This window comes from Diachasma alloeum, unplaced genomic scaffold (genome assembly GCF_001412515.2).
Source record: "Diachasma alloeum isolate Michigan unplaced genomic scaffold, Dall2.0 Dall_scaffold_00920, whole genome shotgun sequence".
Taxonomy (NCBI): domain Eukaryota; kingdom Metazoa; phylum Arthropoda; class Insecta; order Hymenoptera; family Braconidae; genus Diachasma; species Diachasma alloeum.
Window position 1 is genome coordinate 18,333 of NW_021681038.1, and position 21,359 is coordinate 39,691.

The 21,359-nt window shown below is 35.8% G+C and overlaps 1 protein-coding gene across 2 annotated transcripts; it reads right to left on the minus strand.

Moving 5' to 3' along the window:
* Positions 1-8,229: 8,229 nt before the first annotated feature.
* On the minus strand, positions 8,230-10,600 carry LOC107045387. Of its 2 annotated transcripts, none has more exons than XM_015267665.2 (5): positions 10,479-10,600; positions 9,754-9,857; positions 9,567-9,644; positions 9,165-9,281; positions 8,230-8,295 (listed from the first exon to the last, which is right to left on the minus strand). In XM_015267665.2, exons 1-5 carry the CDS (start codon positions 10,508-10,510, stop codon positions 8,273-8,275), a joined length of 354 nt encoding a protein of 117 aa, XP_015123151.1. In that variant the 5' UTR covers positions 10,511-10,600; the 3' UTR covers positions 8,230-8,272. The 2 variants fall into 2 exon arrangements, with proteins under 2 accessions (XP_015123151.1, XP_015123153.1); XM_015267667.1 differs by lacking the exon at positions 8,230-8,295 and adding an exon at positions 8,854-8,890.
* Positions 10,601-21,359: the final 10,759 nt, after the last annotated feature.

Sequence of the window (21,359 nt, forward strand, 5' to 3'; positions counted from 1 at the left end):
GAGGGTACCATTCGTATAGTTTCGGATGGATACACTGCCATTCGGACACATTTTCATGATGATCGGCATAAAGCGAAAAGACACGATCGCAAACGGACACAAAAATTTCCGGACACATTCTCACTCGCGCGCAACTCAGATAGCCGGTCAAAAAGTGGTCGGTATTGCAGATATTTTTTCAAAGCATCAATTATCCGTTGAAAATTTTCCTTCTGAACGCATAACTAACCGACTTCGATCTCCAAAATCCACTTTCGTAGTAGAAACTCGTTCGAATCAGGCAGTGCAGCGATTGAAGACGTGAAGAGATTGTGTGTCTTCTCAATTGTATGAGACCAAAAGACAATGTACATAACAAAATGTTCCTTAAATAAAAATGTCATGGAATGGGCAAATGAATGTTTATCAACGTAATGCTTAATAAAATTTTTTTTAAATCGTAATAATCAATTTTTTTTAAATCGTAATAATCAATTTTTTTAAAATATTTATTCATTTATTTATGTGTGACGTTTTGAGTTTTACCCAGAGGGAAAACTTAGGTAAAGATAGGTCCTTTTCCTTCGGCTATCACCGTCAGTGCGTGGAATCTCCTTTACACTACACCTTTTCACGTATTCCTGCACTGTAATCCTTTTGTATGGTCACTTAATCCTCAGCTAACTTCGGCGGTGAGCTCATGGGGGATTCGCTCATTCGCAGGGATGTTAGGAAGACTATGAAGGGATATTACTTGGTGATATTATGAATAAACACTCGCGTATTTATCGGTAAAAGTATGGTATTTTAAAAAATGGGTTAAAATACACGACTGTTTTAATTATGGGTTGATATACGCGTTCTTAAGAGACTCGACTAGGGACTTCGACTCGATTTTGGCTGAAGGCTTGAGCTAGAGGTCCGCTCGACTCTGCTCCTGACCGTACTCTTATGCTTTCAGAGTCCTCAAAACTTGGCAAAGCCCTAGTTTGCTGAGCTAAGCAGTCTCACGGTTTTCTTCACTAATACTGTCTTGTGTCATCTCTGACTGAGACTCAAACAGTCAAACAGTTCATCATTCTGAACTGGACTCCTGAAAAACCGTGGGACTAGTTACCACACGGTGTCCAGATGATACCGTGGGTTGCTGACCGGTGTCTGGATGACAGGAAAGAGAAATCATATTCCTCGTCCCCACCATCCAGCATTATAATATTAATTATATAATTACTAACTAAATCGACGTGTTGATCGATCTCAATACGTCACATGCTTAAATATTTTACATGCAAAAATAATTACATTACCTAGACGGATTATTATTAAAAATACATGGAAAAATATAGGGTCTTCTAAAATTATTAATCCTACTTAGTTAAACCCAACTCCTGAAAAATTTTCAGAAAATAATTCGTAAAAAAATTGAAACCTATTGATTTTTTTTTCCTAATCAAATATTCATCAGAGATGATACGGCAGAGATGCATAATTATTATCAATGGATTCAACCCAAAAAAACGAATGAAAATTTTTGATTGAAACTCTTCTAGCATCCCAAGTCATACAATAAAATTTTTAACAGAAGGCGTGGCATAATGGGAATGACAAAAATGTATGGGTTAACGAATCTTTGAAGATTTTCAAAATATTCAAATCCTTCAGATTTGAATACTTTCAGTTTCTGAATTTCAAATCACATACAAACTTGAATAAGATCCAAACTCCTTCACATTAATTAGTGGACACTGTTGCTCGAGCCCATTGAAGGTGTCTTTCGGCACGACGAAAGTCAACGGTCTTCGATTAGGACTGGTTTCAATAAGTGCGTTGGCTGCAAGGAGTAAACCGCCATCGACGGTTGTGTTCCTCAGACTGATTTCTTCCATGGTATTATAGTGCTGTAGCAGCTCAATGATGCAGTCGTTGGTGACTTTAGGACAGCGAGATAATATTAGAGTTCGAATTGTGGTGCACAATTCGATTGACAGTCCTTGGACTTCTGGACTATCAACAATAGACAATATTTCCAATTTGGATAATTTTGAAAGGACTGGAAATATTGCATCAGTAAGGAGTGAAAAACTAACAAAGTACAGATTCTTTATTGTTGCTATTGTTACATGCAATTTGCCTTTAATAGATGTAATATTTGTATCGCTTGGATATATCTGTGCGAGAAGTATGACCAGCTGATAGAATTGTGTCCGTTTGAAAATGTGTCGAGATATCTTCGTATTCTTGTCGTGTTTCGCGTTTGCATTTTTGCGTTGGAATGATTTCATTTGCTGTCGAATTATTCAGAAACATCAACCAGTCAGATTTATTCAACATTATGGATCTGCCGGATGTCTCTCTTATGAAGATATTCAACCTTTTGGATTGGAAGGAGAGGCTGAATGCTGAAACAGTTTTTATTTCATTAAAATTTCTTGCTTCAAACATTTCGTCTCTGATAAGATAAAGCGAGGTCAAATGTCCGAGCTTATTATAGTCTTTTTAATAGTCAAGATTATGTGTATTTTATACAGTTAACTTTGAAGAGCAATCTCGTCAATATTTAATATGAGTTCTTTTGAATGGATCATTTCAGTCTGTATAAAATGGAAAGAGAACGCTGAACGTGTTTAGATTGACGTTAAAGCAGTAAAATTTTCTGAATTAGAATGGATGAAATCACAAGATGAAATCACAATGATTTTCCAGCGATGTGGTCCTTTCGTTGAGTCAGTGATGGCGGAAGTAAAACGAGGGACAAATCATGTGCAATTAATGAGAGAATTTTGCAACAACTTAAAAGAAATGGAAATATATTTTAAAGATAGTGTTTTGTCGGAACTTATTGAATACGGTGACATTTTTTCACGTATATTTGAGAGAAACCAAAAGCTATCAAAACTCGTGATCTATGACATTCCAGACAATTTCCCATGGAAATGTCTCCACAAAATTTCCAGCAATCTTGTCTACATGCAGCTTTCAGGACGCTCAAGGTGTACTGTCCAGATGAATTTCGTAAGCCAACACTTTTCCAGTTTGTTGGAAATAGTGTGCGTACATTCGTACTTTGTCAAGTAAGTGCTGCCATCAGGTGGTGATGAGTGGAGTTGATGTGAGGAAGAGAGAGTGAACCGACGCAAGTAACGGCGTTCAGTCCGAGTCAAGTCTCCAAAGAGAGAACACATGTTTTGCTGAGTTTAACAAATATATTATTATTAATGAAAATCCCCTGTCTACATCATTTATTCAACATGGTAGCAGAGCGTGATTTAGAAGTTTGTGGTTAAGAAGATTGTGAAGTAAAGGGAAGATAAAAGTTAAAGAAAACTATAAATTGATAAAAGTGTGAAACTAAGAAGAAGAACAATTAGCAACAATGCCGTATGTAAAGCATGACGACGTGTACATGCCAATATTTGATGGTGTAGAAAAAAAAAAAAAATAAAAAAATTCTAAGAGAATTAGAATTTAGAGAGAAAAAATCTCTATTCGAGCTGGAAAGCTAGAATTTTGAAGGTGTTAGAATATAAAGAGTGTCTGGAAGTGGTTCAGAGAGAAAGAGACATTGCAGATACAACAGTTACAGAAGCAGACTGGAAGAAAAAAGATGTTAAGGCGACAATTTTAATTTTTGGTTCAGTGACAAATAAACAATTAGAATATATTAAGCATTTGCCATCAGCGTATCAGATGATGAAAAAGTTCGACGCAGAATACCTGAAGGAGTCTACAGCATTACAAATAATAAATCGTAATAATTTGGAGAAAATTAAACTGGAAAATTATTCAGACGTGGTTAAATTTTTTTGATGATTTTGAGAAAGGACTGAATGAAGTAAAAGCAGCAGGCACAACAGTTACTGATGAAGAGGCGAGGAATTACATGATAAAGGCTCTCCCGGAATCATATAGTCACATTGGAGATATATTGGATGCTTTGCCAAAGAATGAAAGAACAATTCAATATTTGAAGAGTAAAATTAGAATGAAATCAGTGACAGAAAAGAATGTGAGGCTTGAAAAGAATAAACAAAAGGAAAATTCTACGAATACGAGCGCATTCCACGCAGAGACAGAACAGATATGTTATGGGTGCGGTAAACCTGGACACTATCAAAGAGATTGTGGAGAAAGACCTGGTAGAGGTAGAGGAGGACAGCATGGAGGCTGGTCACAAAGAGGGAGAAGCAGCTACAGAGGAAACCCACACACACGAGGTAGAAATAACTACAGAGGAAATTCAAGAGGTCAATACAGAGGGGATTATCGAGGAGATGTAAACACGGCATCGAGCAGTCAAGAACACCAACAGAGTTCTCAGAATTTTGGTAACGTATTCATAACAGAGGTAAATAAAACAGAAATAAGAAATGATGGAGTGAGAGATAAAAATGAAATAAATTGGATATTAGACAGTGGATGTACAGACCACATAATAAATGATGAAAAATTATTTGATGAAAGTATAACCTTGGTAAAACCAGTTGAAGTAAAATTAGGAGATGGTCGACTCATGAGAGCAACAAAGATAGGTAAAGTAAATGCAATTTTTATAGTGGGTGAAAAAGAAAATTTAGTAACATTGACTAACGTGTTTTATGTTCGAGAGATGAAATCAAATTTAATTAGTTATGCGAAAGTAACAAACAAGAATTCAATAATTTCATATGATGATGTTTCAGAAGTTTATGATTCAGATGAAGAACTAATAGCAATAGCAATGAAAGTAAATGATATCTATAAAATGACAAGTTTGATTAGAAAACAAGAGAATCAGAGAGAAGTGAATAATGGTCAGGTAACAGGAAATAATGAGGAAAAAATGACATTAAAAGAAAAATGGCATCGTACTTTGGGACACGTAAATTTTGATTATTTAAATACTCTATGTAAAAATGAATTATTGATTGGATTACCGAAAGAATTAGAAACAGAAATTATGAAATGTGCAACGTGTATCGAGTCAAAAATGCATAACTTACCATTCGAGAATAAAAGAAAACAAGCAACAGAGACACTAGAGATTATCCACACTGATATAAATGGTCCACATCCAACTGTTGGGAATTGTGGTGAAAGATATTTTTTAACTTTTATAGATGATTATAGTAAATTGGCGAAGGTTTTTGCTTTAAAATCCAAAGATCAGGTTTATGACTGCTTTATAGAATACGTGAATTTAGTGGAAAATATTACAGGTAAATGAGTTAAAATGTTAAGATGTGATAATGGTAAAGAGTATATCAACAAAAGAATTGATAAGTTTGCAAGACAAAAAGGAATTAGAATTATGCCGTGTCCACCATATGTACACGAGTTAAATGGAGTAGCTGAGAGATTTAATAGAACGATAATGGATTCAGCTAGGTGTTTATTAAAAGAAGCTAAAGTAAATGAGAGATACTGGCCAGAGGTTGTCAATGCAGCAACGTATTTGAGAAACAGGACACTTGCAAATACGATTGAAAAGAAAACTCCTTATGAAATATTTTTTAATGAGAAACCAAATGTTAAATATTTGAGATTATATGGAAGTAGAGTTTACGTAAGAACACCTGAACAAATAACAAAATCAAAGTGGGACGATAAAGCTAGATTGGGAGTACTATTGGGTTATTCAGAAGTAGGTTATCGTGTGTTGATAAACAACAGAATTATTGAAACTAGACATGTCGATGTATTAGAGAGTGACGTCAAATATATTGGATTTAATGATGATAGTAATGAAATGGGTAAAAATGTAGAAAATGAGCCTAATGAAAATTTGAATGACAGTGTAAATTATGATAGTAAAAATGAATCGATATATGAGTCTGCTGAGTCGATTGAGGACGATGAAGTTAAGGCTGAAGAAATACCAGTTAGACGTTCTGAGAGAGAGAAAACCAAATCGAAAATATGCAAATGATTATGTAAGTTATTGTGTCTATGTGAATTGTTGTGATGTTAATACATCTAATACATTTGAAGAGGCGTAGAAAAGTAGTGATTCTAAAGAATGGAAAAAGGCTATGGATAAAGAGATGAGCAGTATTGAAGAGAATAAAACATGGATTTTAGTGAATAAACCAGAAAATAAGAAAGCAATTGATGTGAAATGGATTTACAAAAAGAAGTCAGAGGAAGTTTATAAAGCAAGACTAGTGGTTAGGGGGTTTCAGCAGAAAGAACAGATAGAAGATACTTACTCACCAGTAGCTAAGATGGAAACTTTGAAAATATTATTGTCGTACTGTTGTCAAAGTGAATTGAAAATTGAACAAATGGATGTAGAAATAGCTTTTTTAAATGGAAAAATAACGTCAGAAGTTTATGTACATCAGCCCCTGGGATATGAAGATGGTACAGAAAAGGTTTATAAGTTATGTAAATCACTATATGGATTGAGAGAAAACCCTAGGTCTTGGTATGAATGTTTCCACAAGTTTATTGAAGAGTTGAAATTTGAAAGAAGCAAACACGATTATTGTTTATATGTAAAAAGAGATGGAGAGGCTACTGTATATATTTTAATATTTGTTGATGACTTATTGATCTGTGGGAAAGATATCTCGAAGATAGAAGAAGTAAAATCTAAATTGTCAAGACGTTTCAGAATGAAAGATATGGGTCCAGTGAACAATTATATTGGTATTGACATTAAGAATGATCTTGTGAATAATGAAGTCACGCTCAGTCAAGAAAATTATATAAAATCGTTAGCTAAGAAATACAATTTGGAAAATGCTAAGTTGTAAGCTGAAGAGTTAAATGAACAAGTAAAATACAGGAGTTTGATTGTAGAATTATTGTACATCAGTACAGGTACAAGACCAGATATTGCATTCAGTGTTAATTATCTTAGTAGATTCCAGAGTTGTTATGACGAGACACATTTTAAGTATGCTATGAAAATTCTAAAGTATTTATATCTGACTAAACATTTAAAGTTGACGTACACAAAAGCAAGAGACAAAGAAGCATTGGACTGTTTGGTAGATTCAGACTGGGCAGGTGATATTGTTAATAGAAAATCTACTTCAGGGTATATTATAAGATTGTATGGAAATGTTATTTATTGGAAGTCTCGTAAACAAAAGTCAGTAACAAAATCATCTACTGAAGCTGAATACGTAGCATTATCTGAAGCTTTCACTGAACTGAAATTTATAAGAGGATTATTAGAGGAAGTATTTGATATAAATTTCAATAAACCGATTAAAATGTATAAGGATAATTCTGGAGCTGTAGCCATTGCAAAGAGTGGAAATTTATCAAAGAAATCTAAGTATATTGAAGTGCAGTATCACCATGTATATGATAATTACGAAGAGAGAAATATTGTTATAGTGAAGATTGATACTGAGGATAATATTGCTGATATATTGACGAAATCATTGTGCAAGGAAAAATTTGTCAAACTGAGAGAATTACTGAAACTTAAATAGAATTTAAGAAATATAGAAAGATTGATAAAGTACTAATGTAAAGAGGTGTGTTGGAAATAGTGTGTGTACATTCGTACTTTGTCAAGTAAGTGCTGCCATCAGGTGGTGATGAGTGGAGTTGATGTCGTGAGGATGAGAGAGTGAACCGACGCAAGTAACGGCGTTCAGTCCGAGTCAAGTCTCCAAAGAGAGAACACATGTATTGCTGAGTTTATTAAATATATTATTATTAATGAAAATCCCCTATCTACATCATTTATTCAACACAGTTTTCCAGTGTTAAAAGTTATTGACACTTTGAATTAATTCCAAGCAATGTCCCTATCAAACTCTTGATCTTTACGATTCCAGAATCCATTGCCATTTCACTCATTAAGTCACCTCAACTTGTCTGCCATTTCCATGAGCAGCAATCAATTGGAAGGATTGGGAACTCTATTAAATTTATCTACACTAACTCTCAGCGGTGTAACGGTTGATAACGATATCACTAAAGTAATTTCCCATCTGCCACATGTAGTGCATCTGGAGTTGAAGAATGTAAAAGGTTTTCAGTATTCTGATCTGTCAGATCTAGCAATGAATTGCCTTGAACTGCAGTGTCTCATTTTAAATCGTAAGCGGTACACAAGAAAATCTCATCTGATTTTATGCAATCAGAAATGTACTACGTTCTCCATTTACAGCGACAGTCTCCGACACTAAAAGATTGCTTTATGTTCTTTTTTAGGTTTCAAGGATATTATTCAAGGTGATTTCTTCAGCATCATTTCCAAGCATCCAAAGGTGAAAGAACTACATCTTGAAAGAACAAAAATACAAACCGATGATGGTGTTGCAGATTTTTTTAACTTGGAGGTATTGCAGAGTCAATTCTGCCAATCCATAAGACCTGAAATAATAATCGAGTTGCTCGAATGCTCTCCAAATTAAGATAAGATAAGATTAAATATTGCAGAGTTTTCCAAAGACAAGCAGTTTATTAGTAGAATCAACGCTCTTGTGATAACGCATTACCCTCCGTCCCGATCCCTCGAACTCGGTATAAATACCAAAGTCTGCGACTGGATTACATGCCAGGAGTTTTCACCCCAACTTGTAATTATTTATGATTACGATTGTTAATTTTTCTGTTGTCGAAACTTTTGCAGTGATTATTCTTGGTTCTGAATAGATAATTAAGATTTCCATCCCTCTCTTCAGAGTAGCTATTCTTTTCAGAAGGGATGAATGCATTTCAATGGATTGAATGACTTAGCATGAAAAATTTGGATGATAAATGTGAAGGTGGGGATTTCAGACTGAAATAAATTATTGTACATCCTGAATGGATCTAAAGGTATGCAGATCATTCACATATATTTATTTGAACACAGCAATTTCTTCAACTTCAATATGTATTTTTGAAAATAAATCATCATCATAATAGTGTAGTATTTTCTTGTGTCGACGGTGAATGAGATTTGAAATGCAATCTCATTGTGCTCCTTCAGCATTTTCGCGAATGATAACATAGGGACAAAAATCAGTGTCATTCTGTTGCTGTAAATAATGAAGCACCGGAATATCGTGAAAACTACTAAGAGAATCTTGATCGAAATTTGTTAACAAAAAAAGGACCGATTCACTCAAAGTTTTCGTTACAGATATTGGTGTCCATAACTGATCGAGTTTAGAAACGGGACATTCATGTGAATGTCAGACAATCAGTTTTTTACTCAATTATAACAGTTTCGTGGGATCAATTCGTTATTCGTATACCTGCATATTTAATCTCCATTTCCTTCTTGTCATGGGCTTCTATAATGCCTTTCAATTCTGTAATCGTCCTCTTCTGGGAAACAAGATTTCCTCGTCGACGCCGCTTCTTCAAACGTGCTGAAAATAATATAATCGAAGGTAATATAATCAGTACGTGGTCAGTGGAACCAATGGATCAGTCCTGAACTCTTAACGTTCGTCAGTAGTTTCAATCATTTATGAAAATAGTAACGCAGTATCTTCACATTTCAATGGCAGAGCAGGGGAGAGGGGTAGAGTGGAACGATTTTGGATCTTCTCCAAATCCCAAGATCTTCTTTTATAAACAAAGATATTGTGAATTGGAAAAAATCACGAATCTTTCCATTTTGCCCCGCCTTCCCCTAGATATTGTAATTTTACCTCCATACTCTTCGCCACCCTTTGCCCTCGGTACTGATAAATGAACAAGTCTTCTCTCCGCCTTTGCCAATTTCATCTCTGCAACACAAGCACATATTGACACTCGAATCCTAGCTCTGTTGGAGGGTCTGAATGTGAATGAATACCGAATGGATTTCTGTTGATTATAGTATCATATTTAACCTACGGAAAAACTTATATGGTGAGAATGATCGTTCCTTTTTAATTTCTTCGACTTGATCTGCTGGTAAACAGTCCAATAAAAACTGGTAGATCTTTTGTTGAGTAATTCTATAATAAAAACACTTCATATCAATGTATGATCAGTCCAGTCGCCGCATTCTCTAGTTAAAAGCATTTGGTCGAGTAATATGTTTTTCGTGCGATTCTCATGGAACGAACGTGATTTGACTGTATGCTGTGGACTCAAGAATATGATTGACGCTATACCAATGTTATATGCCGAAAAAATCATGAGAAGAAAAATTATCTATGAAACGTATTGGCCAGATAGAAGTTTTCATTCAGGGTCTCGTATTTGCTTATCTCTGTTGGTCATTCCCGCCAGTTTAGCATTTTTTCCAACTGATACATTGTTATCAAGTCGCTCGAATTTGATGTTCTTATCTTCTATAAGATCTTGTAAGTTCTCTGAAATGACAATTACTACGTGTACTGTGAATCGTTGAATCTTCATTATTTATATGATAAATGCTGAAACGATAATCATGCAGTCCACAAAAAAATCAGGACTCATGTCGAAGAATCCCCTTAAATCAAGTCCGCCTATATCATAGCAAGAATCGACTTATTTCATACAATAATTAATGACACGATTCAAGTCGGCTGGTACTTGATCAAAGTATATTTTGAAATTTGATTCGAGTATATTCTGCGACTTGACTACAATACCTCCAAGTTAAAAAAATCGGCAACACCATCATCGGCTTGTATTTTCGTTCTTTCACGATGTAGTTCTTTCACCTTTGGATGCTTGGAAATGATGCTGAAGAAATCATCTTGAATAATATCCTTGAAATCTAAAACAGAACATAAAGCGATCTTTTAGTGTCGGAGACTGCCGCTGTAAATGGAGAACGTAGTGCATTTCTGATTCCATGAAATCAGATGAGATTTTCTTGTATACTAGTTACGATTTAAAATGAGACACTGCAGTTCAAGGCAATTCGTTGCTAGATCTGACAGATCAGAATAATGAAAACCTTTTACATTCTTCAACTCCAGATACACTAAATGTGGCAGATGGGAAATTACTTTAGTGATATCGTTATCAACCGTTACCCCGCTGAGAGTTAGTATAGATAAATTTATCAGAGTTCCCAATCCTTCCAATTGATTGATGCTCATGGAAATGGCAGACATGTTGAGGTGACTTAATGAGTGAAATGGCAATAGATTCTGGAATCGTAAAGATCAAGAGTTTGATAGGGATATTGCTTGGAATTAATTCAAAGTGTCAATAACTTTTAACACTGGAAAACTAGAAAAGTGTTGGCTTACGAAATTCATCTGGACAGTACACCTTGAGCGTCCTGAATGCTGCATGTAGACAAGATTGCTGAAAATTTTGTGGAGACATTTCCATGGGAAATTGTCTGGAATGTCATAGATCACGAGTTTTGATAGCTTTTGGTTTCTTTCAAATATACGTGAAAAAATGTCGCCGTATTCAATAAGGTCCGACAAAACACTATCTTTAAAATATATTTCCATTTCTTTTAAGTTGTTGCAACATTCTCTCATTAATTGCACATGATTTGTCCCTCGTTTTACTTCCGCCATCACTGACTCAACAAAAGGACCACATCGCTGGAAAATCATTGTGATTTCATCTTGTGATTTCATCCATTCTAATTCAGGAAATTTTAGTGCTTTAACGTCAATCCAAACACGTTCAGCGTTCTCTTTCCATTTTATACAGACTAAAATGATCCGTTCACAAGAACTAATATTAAATATTGACGAGATTGCTCTTCAAAGTTAATTGTATAAAATACACATAATCTTGACTATTAAAAAGACTATAATAAGCTCGGACATTTGACCTCGCTTCATCTTATCAGAGACGAAATGTTCGAAGCAAAAATTTTTAATGAAATAAAACCTTTTTCAGCATTCAGCCTCTCCTTCCAATCCAACAGGTTGAATATCTTCATAAGACAGACATCCGGCAGATCCATAATGTAGAATAAATCTTACTGATGGTTGATGTTTCTGAATAATTTGACAGCAAATGAAATAATTCCAACGCACAAATGCAAACGCGAAACACGACAAGGACACGAAGATATCTCGACATATTTTCAAACGGACACAATTCTATTAGCTGGTCATACTCCTCGCGCAGATATATCCAAGCGATACAAATATTACATCTATTAAAGGCAAATTGCATGTAACAATAGCAACAATAAAGAATCTGTACTTTGTTAGTTGTTCACTCCTTACTGATGCAATATTTCCAGTCCTTTCAAAATTGTCCAAATTGGAAATATTGTCTATTGTTGATAGTCCAGAAGTCCAAGGACTGTCGACCGAATTGTGCACCACAATTCGAACTCTAATATTATCTCGCTGTCCTAAAGTCACAGATGACTGCATCATTGAGCTGCCACAGCACTATAATACCATGGAAGAAATCAGTCTGAGGAACACAAGCGTCGATGGCGGTTTACTCCTTGCAGCCAACGCACTTATTGAAACCAGTCCTAATCGAAGACCGTTGACTTTCGTCGTGCCGAAAGACACCTTCAACGGGCTCGAGCAACAGTAACCACTAATTAATGTGAAGGAGTTTAGATCTTATTCAAGTTTGTATATGATTTGAAATTCAGAAACTGAAAGTATTCAAATCTGAAGGATTTGAATATTTTGAAAATCTTCAAAGATTCGTTAACCCATACATTTTTGTCATTTCCACTATGCCAGGCCTTCTGTTAAAAATTTTATTGAATGACTTGGGATGCTAGAAGTGTTTCAATCAAAAATTTTCATTCGTTTTTTTGGGTTGAATCCATTGATAATAATTATGCATCTCTGCCGTATCATCTCTCATAAATATTTGATTAGGAAAAAACAATCAATAGGTTTCAATTTTTTTACGAATTATTTTCTGCAAATTTTTCACGAGTTGGGTTCAACTAAGTAGGATTAATAATTTTAGAAGACCATACATGTTTCCACGTATTTTTATTAATTATCCGTCTAGGTAATGTAGTTATTTTTGCATGTAAAGTATTTAAGCATGTGACGTATTGAGATCGATCAACACGTCTATTTAGTTAGTAATTACATAATTAATATTATAATGCTGGATGGTGGTGACGAGAAATATGATTTCTCTTTCCTGTCATCCACACATAGGTCAGCAATCCCATGGTGTCATTTGGACACCGTGGTAAGCAGTCCCACGGTTTTTCAGGAGTCCAGTTCAGAATGATGAACTGTTTGACTGTTTGAGTCTGTGTCAGAGACGACACAAGACAGTGTTAGTGAAGAAAACCGTGAGACTGCTTAGCTCAGCAAACTGTGGCTTTGCCAAGTTTTGAGGACTCTGAAAGCATCAGAGTACGATCAGGAGCAGAGTCGAGCGGACCTCTAGCTCAGGCCTTCAGCCAAAATCGAGTCGAAGTCCCTAGTCGAGTCTCTTAATAACGCGTATATCAACCCATAATTAAAACAGTCGTGTATTTTAACCCATCTTTTAATATACCATATACTTTTACCACCCTGGGAATCCAGGAGCTACGTTACAGCCACGGTATTTGCGTGGTTAGGACGTCGAGTCGGAGCTAAATTCGAGAGAGGGGGTACCCAGCCACGATCATTCTTTTGGGGCGAGGACTATAGATGATTTGACAATAATTTGTCTGCAAATTTGTGATCATCATTTGTAGTAAAAGAATTGCGTATGTTTGTCATTTTCTAAAAAATTAGTGCATATATCACATGACCGTCATTTTTCGGGTTACAGTACTTTTTATCACGGACAAAAATATGACGACAAAAAAATCACGTCAAAAATATCACAAACAAAAATATCACAAACAAAAATATCACAAGCAAAAATATCACCGATAACAATATCACAGCTGAAACATCACAAACAACAACATCACAAACGAAGGGAACTCAGAAGAATGAAGGTCAGAAAGGAAGAAAGGCAGCCAAGAGTAAACAATCACAACCCAACAATCAATATCTCGATCACCAAGTTGAGTTTTCATGGAAATAATAGGTATTTCCTGAGTTATCTGATTGATACGTGAGGAGAAAGACCCGTTGGAATTAGAATTCAATTTTTATACAACGAGGAGGCTTAAAGGATTATTTATGATCATTTGGACTGTGATATTTTTGTTTGTGATCATTTGGCTGTGATCTTTTTGTTCGTGATATTTTTGATTGTGATATTTTTGGTTCATGATATTTTGGTTTGTGATATTTCTGCCGTGATTATTTTGATTGTGATAAAAAGGCCGTGATCGATTGGCCGGTCACCCATTTTTCGCGTGGATACGTCTATGGTTTCAATACGTGGAGTAATTTTCGGAAACGGTCCTTATGTGCAGCGCCATCTATAGGAATTCTAGAAAATTCTAGACATTTCGAGGTGATTTGAGAAGTTGTTTAAAATTTCAAAAAAATTCAAAGAGTTTCTGAAAATTTCAAGGAAATTCAGGGAGTTTCTAGAAAATTCGAGAGAATTCAAAGAGTTTCCAGTATACTCGAGAGAATGCAAGGCGTTCCTAAGAAATTCAAGAAAGAAGGAAAGACCATGGACGTGTATTCACGTATAATTACAGCTGTATCGGAGATACACTCGTCTGCAATTTTTTTTCATTATTTTTACTTCTGACACGAACCACTTTAAGAAAATGTCTTCATATTTTTCCACAAACTGACGCAAATTACTGCTATTATGTACAGACTTAGAACTACATTGTAAAGAGTTTCATTAAGATTTTAATTGAATGACTGTAAATAAAGTATTTGTATATTTGTAATCTCTGTACAAAAAGTGAATGCTTGGAATTACAAAAAGCCAATTTCTTAAAAATCGCCAGAACGACCGCTAAAGGGTTCACCCTTGGTGAAAGGGGACGTCCAAATCCTACCACTAGGCCTTTGTACCTCCCCGATACCGTGTATAAGACAAATGAAGAGAGTGGCTAATTGAAAAAAAATCAGTTGTTTGCAAGTGAAGAGACATTTACACAACGTATTTTTTTCCCTTCATGGTAGACTCTTAAGTATTCACAACTGTGTGCAAAGAATGAATAAAGAAAGAGAAATTGTATGCACTAAGCGCACTGAGTGCGTGTGGACAGGTTACCACCAAATTTTTTATGATGGATTCTTCGTAACGGTAATTATTTCCTAGGTAATGAAATAATTCTTTGGCATTAATTTCATTAATCAAATATTTATTAATATTATGTACAGATTTAGAATAACATTCTCTAGGTAAATGGTGTCTTCAAGAATTAAATTGAAGGAATGTAAATAAAGTATTTGCATATCTGTAATCTCTATACCAGAATTTAATGTTTAGACTTACAACTGAAAAAATAAATTAATGAAACCAAGAATTTCAAAAAGTAATGATTGCATTTAATTCAAAAGTATACATTTTCGGCCACTTTGAAGATTTATCATGACTGACATCAGCGCGCTGCCGGAGTACGGAATTGACAGAAAGTGATCCCTTAAGGGGGTGAAAAGGGTGCAATATTTTTGTAATAATTCGAAAACCGTTGAGGTACAATGAATCCGTGTTTCTTCGTCTTTTGAAAATCAATCCCAAAGGGGGCAACGCAGAAAATTTTATAAAGTTTCTGGAGATTTCCGACACTTGCTAGAAAATGATAGAATGTTTTTTGAAAGAGAACATATTCACCTGATGACCGAACGTAATGGTTGGGTGAGTTAGGTGTTGATCCGGCGGACATCCCAGTGCAGCCGCGGTTAGTACTTGGATGGGTGACCGCTTATAGGACACCCTCGCCTAAAAATTTCGGAAGGTAGGCACGGTGCAGTGGCCTAATGTGCCTCTCTAGTCAGTGTGACAGAAGGGCACATTAGGGCTCTGCACAATCGGCCGGCTGTACGACTGGGTTTTTCCATGGTTTCCCTTGCAGCCCTAGCCCAAATGGGGTACAGTTAAGAGTAAGACGGCCCATGGTAACGCAGAAAAAATCAGAAGAGAGAACTGGGAGAGAAGCAAGACAGACGAATGGGGAGCCTATAAAACCGTAATGGTAGTAGGAAAGAAATATGAATAAAAAAAAAATAATATTCACCTGATGATTGAATCGAAATATATAGAACGAATATAGAACGTCCTTTAAAAGAGAACATATTCACCTGATGATTGGATCGAAAGAATGCTCTGGTTTTCTAGAAATTCCTTCTTACTTATGAGGGGAAGTTATGTGATCTTGATTCTTTTCTATTTCCTAATTTTGGGTGGAAATGCCTAGAAATATCATGAAACGTGAATAAATGATGTTTTTAAGAAATGTCTGTATGTATCAATTCATTTCTCTATAATTTCAACTGATTTCCAATGATTTCCAGAAGTCATTAGAAATCACTACCGCTCTAACACCGCGGTCTAGAAAAAAATCGTCATATCACAAGAATCATTTCTTGAGCGAAAACATCGCATCATATTTGATCAATTTATGGTAGATTTCAGACAAGATATCGGCGCTCTTCGGGCTAAGGAGGAAGTTACTGAATGAAAAGGTTATGTCTTTTTCCGAAATGAGATAATATTGTTTAAAAGACAAGAATAGTTTGACAGAAGGAAACGAAGATTGCTTCCCTTCGAACTCAAAGCGATTGAGCGTAAGCGACGGTTATATTTTTTTAAATATCTGGAGGTTTTCCTCTGCATAAACTCTATTCATTCAATATGAAAGTCTCTGATTCATGATTCACTAAATCGAAGCTGTTAATGTTTTTAGTCATTTTCTCATCTTCTGACACGAAAAACCCGATTTCTTGTGGCAAGAAATTCTCACTTTATCATGAAATGTTCATGTTCAAGTCATGAACACTTCACCTAAATCTGACACATTATCCGGAATTCTGATCGCAAGAAATTTATCCCCAAGAGATGAGATATTTGGCGCAAGAGATTAGTTTTCTGATATTATGACGATATTTCTCTCAGTGCGGAAATAGAAATCACTTGATTTACAGTCATTTCTGGTGATTTCTTCCTTGATTTTCAATCGAGTAGTCCAGTGATTTCCTAAGTGACCAGCGCTTCGTCCGAGCTAGTCCCTATACAAAAATATGATTTATATACTCATCAATGGGAAAAAATAAATGAATGAAACCAACAATTCCAAAGTGATGATTCCATTCAATTCAAAGGCATGAAGTATTCATAACTGTATGAGAATAATAACGAAAAAATGAGAAATAATATGCATGAAGCGCAACGAGTGCGCGTGGGCAGGGTGAAACATTTCTGCCTAACCAGTCGAAACCGAATGCATGTGTAGGCGCTTCTGGTTTAATCCCACCGTCGGGTTGAAAGAATTGAAAAAAAAATGAACGCGCGTGTATGATGGTGTACAGAGAGCTCAAATGTACCTCGATATGGAAATATGGATATGGTTGCGGGATATACAACCGAGAAATCCTATCACCATGGATTTTACAAAGACACCAGGCGAATAGGTGTGTAACTTCTGTTTCTCTTCGTCTGTTATTTTGCCGTTTTCTTCTCGTTATTCTTGTGCGTTTGAGAGCGGTGAGAAATGAATATATACGAAGGGACTGGTCTTGGAGTGGATGGACATCCCGCGCCCACACGTTAACATCTCAGATGTCTCGGTGTGGCTGCCGGAGCCTTGAAAACTCTTTGCATCCTTCTACAAATGGAAGAGTTTAGTAAAAAAAAAGGATTTCAAGTACTTAACATTCCTTTGTGATTGTGATATTTTAATTTGCCATGGATTGAGGTGGAGATATTTTTATTCAAGTATAAGTCTAACTCACAACGAGAAAAAAACTAACAATTGAACTAGTATGAAATGGAATAATTATTCGGATTTCGACCAATCAGAGCGCAGTATTTTAGGCTACTCGACAGCTGTATTTCAGACTAGGGGGCTACGCCCCCGCTCGCCAACTCATGATCCTTATTTCTGATCCTTGTGACCCTTAATCTGACCATCATAACCCTTAATTTGACCCTCGTGACCCTCATTTCTGAACCTTAATTTTGAAGTTTTAATTTCTAGCACCAAATTTTCATCACCGAAAGTCAGTTTGAATTTTTACAGTACAGAGAGATATTGAGACCCTTATTTATCCTTGTGACCCTTAGTTTCTGACCCCCATGACCCTTACAGGGACCTTTAATCAAACCTTGGTGGTCTTTAATCTGACCCCTGTAGCCCCCATTTGGATCCTTAATCTGACCCTCATTATAATTCTCGTGACCCTTATTTTGATCCTGGTGACCCTTAGTTTCTGACCCTTGGTTTTTGAACCCCATGTTCCTTATTTGGACCCTTACTTTGACCCTTGTGAACCTTAATCTAACCCTTGTGACCCTTATTTGAACCATTAATCAGATCCTCGTGATCCTTATTCCGAACCTTGTGGCCCTTATTTATTGTACCCGCATGACCCTTATTTTGACATTTGTGACCGATATTGTGACGCTCATAACCCTTATTTTGACCCCTATGACCCTTGTGACCCTTAATATTTGTATCTTAATATGGAGTACCAAATTTGTATCACCAGAAGTCGATTTGGATTTTTAGAACATAGAAAGATATTTCTTCCTAGCTTTTGAATATTTTGCAGTAGCCCTTCACTTTTTCGGCTCATTTGAAATCGAATCTTGTATTTGACAGTCTACGAAAATCGGGTTATTCTATTAAGTCTAACTGCAGTATTAAGCATTCAGCCACTTGGGATTTTTTAAAATTGTATGTGTTGAGACAAATTGAGTTTTTCAACAAATAGCAGAATGTTCTGAAAAATTTAAGAATTTGCTCAAATTTACCACTGAAGAATTTGAAATTATGTCACTGAAGAATTTGAAAATGCCGCGTGTTTTTTTTGTGAATAACTTCGTGTCACATATTGACCAATCAGAATTAAGGATTAGCGGTCAGGCAGTTTCGAGATATTTCGATATAAAACAACTTCACGTTTCTTTCATCTTTAGTAAATAGGACTACAGAGAGATTCCCGAATATTCTAGAAAATCGAACAACTTTTTTGAATTATCTGTAAAATCGGAGAATTTTCTCGAATTTTGTAGAAAGCCGAAGAACTTTCTTGAATTATCTGTGAAACATTCCAATGAATTCCATTAAATACTCCAGAATTCAACTGATTTTTTAGTAACAAAATACATGAAAATTTCGTATGAATGAGTGATCGTAAAAAATTTCAAGATTTTTTCCTCGAAATTTCATGAGTAATTTTCTAACAGTGAATGCTTCCACTCGAAAGCAAAAAGTTTGAATAATTTCCACTATTTTTATGTACCTCAAGTTTGAATAATTTCCACTATTTTTATGTACCGATCGAATGAACAAAAATCTTGAGAAACAAAAAAATCATCCAAAAAACAATTATTCAATTTTCTAAAAACCTCAAAACATTTACTTACAGAATAATTAAAAATTCAAATGTTTCACCTTTAATGCGAAAACTTTAATTCTCATCACGATTCCATGAATTATGTTACAATGACTGGTATTACGTTACCCTCTCCTTCCCGGATTACCTTCTCTCCTACGTTCCAAGAATTCTCAATTTCCATTGAAACACACGACAAATTGTGTACCACTTAGTGAAGAATAATCACATCAGGTTAATGCACAAGTAAAACGTGCATTAGCATAATATCAAATTCTGCCAACTGTGTAGCCATAAACCACGAAAACACGAATTGAGAAACCTCAATAGCACAGTTCTCCTGTACTGCACCTGAGACATAAAATATTATCGCATTTGTGAGAACATATTTACATAAGTTTCCCAGTGTGTAACAATCGCTCACTGATACCTGATTAAAGAGATAAGACGTGATATTAGGAGCATTAGTAACAGTGGAGACAATAAGATAATCAATTATAACAATGTCTATATTTATCGCAAAAAGGTATCAATTGACAACAAACCGACAGGACGTTCATCTTTGTTGTATTAATCGACTTAGTAAACCCACGCGTCCTCAGTATATAATGAACGCTCATTTCAAAACCTACGGAACTCCGTTACCATTACGGCGTTCTCATTTCGTTTATCTCCGCTGGAGCTTCAAAGAGAAATGCAGAGTTGAGGGATATCCTAGTGATGCCGCGAGAAACTTTACGAGACAATACTTTGGAGAGATTGTTTCGGTCTCAATGGACATGGAAGTGTCAAGTGATTTTTTTTTAAATTCTTCGCGGAAGTCTGAAAATGGGATGAGAATTTCTTCGTCCGGTGGCAGCTCTGTGGCCTCCCCCGCTAGGCGGTCGGCTTCTTCATTGCCCTCAACTCCCGTGTGTGACGGGACCCAAAGTAATTTGGTAAATTTCAAGTCGTTATTCATTTCCATGGAACTTTTATGTTTTTTTTTAACTTCGAGGATGTTTATTGGTTTTAATATGGGAGGTGGGTCGCGAAAGAGAGTTGAGAGCACTAAGAGAGTCTGTTACAATTTGATAATTATGATCGGGTGAGGATAATACAATTTTTAATGCTTGCTCGATTGCGAAACACTCTGCGGTGAATACAGATGCTTGTGGGTGAATACTGAAGCTACGAGAAATATTGAGCTCAGGGGAATAACACGCAGCGCCAACAGACATACCATTTGACTTCTTGCTACCATCTGTATAAATGTGAATGACGTCTGGAATGCGATCCTCCACAATTGGAAGGATTTTTTATTTGTCTGAGTCATAAATGGACTCGGAGTCATCACGAGAAGACTCGATATTGCGAATGTTGAGACCGAGACGAGAGTAAAGATTTCCATGTCGATTGAGACCGAGATCATCTCTCCAAAGTTTTGCCTTGTGATGTCTCATTAAATGTCTCGCGGCATCACTACGTGTAATGAATCCGAGTCAATTTATCGCATCTCGGTCGCAATTTTTTCGTGGTTTTTAATGTAAAATCTCGGTTTTTGTCTCGGTATGTCTCGCCTCAGTTTTCTAGACATAAAAATGAGAAATACTGGAAACCGAGAGGAGATAAATTGGCTCGACGTCAGTACGAGAGGAAATGATGTTGCGGAATTCGAGACTGAGACGAGATTCAAAATTTTCGTGTTCACTGAAGCCGATACAATCCCTCCAAAGTAATCTCTCGTGATGTTTCGTAAAGTCTCTCGCAGCATCACTAGGATATCCATAGCACACACGTTTTTGTTTAAATTATCTCCATGTTTTTCATAGATAATCTTTATACTAGTCCCATCTACTGAAAAAAATGCTAACCATTTGTACTACACAGTTTAGGAGATAATAAATAATTAAATGCGGGCTTCTAACACGCGAGGCATTAACCAAACGAGAGTTATGCGTCCCCCTGAACTCGATTTTTCCATCTTATGAGAAAACGGTTCTTACACTGTTGGAAATTTTTTGATATTTCATAGAAAATATTATAGTAAATCGCATGAGAGTGATATTAAATCGAATTCAGGGAAAAAATGGTTATGAAATTTCAAGTTTTTAGGCAAATTCACGAAAATTCGTGAGTTTTCAGTGGAAGCGAGATGAAAATTTCCCAACT

Excerpts from the sequence above, each read along its gene's own strand:
- LOC107045387 (XM_015267665.2), bottom strand. The coding sequence starts at position 10,510 with ATGATGGTGTTGCCGATTTTTTTAACTTGGAG. Across the intron at positions 9,645-9,753 it reads CTCACCATATAAGTTTTTCC|AGATGAAATTGGCAAAGGCG; the intron begins GTAGGTTAAATA and ends CTTGTGTTGCAG. Across the intron at positions 9,282-9,566 it reads GGGTGGCGAAGAGTATGGAG|CACGTTTGAAGAAGCGGCGT; the intron begins GTAAAATTACAA and ends TATTATTTTCAG.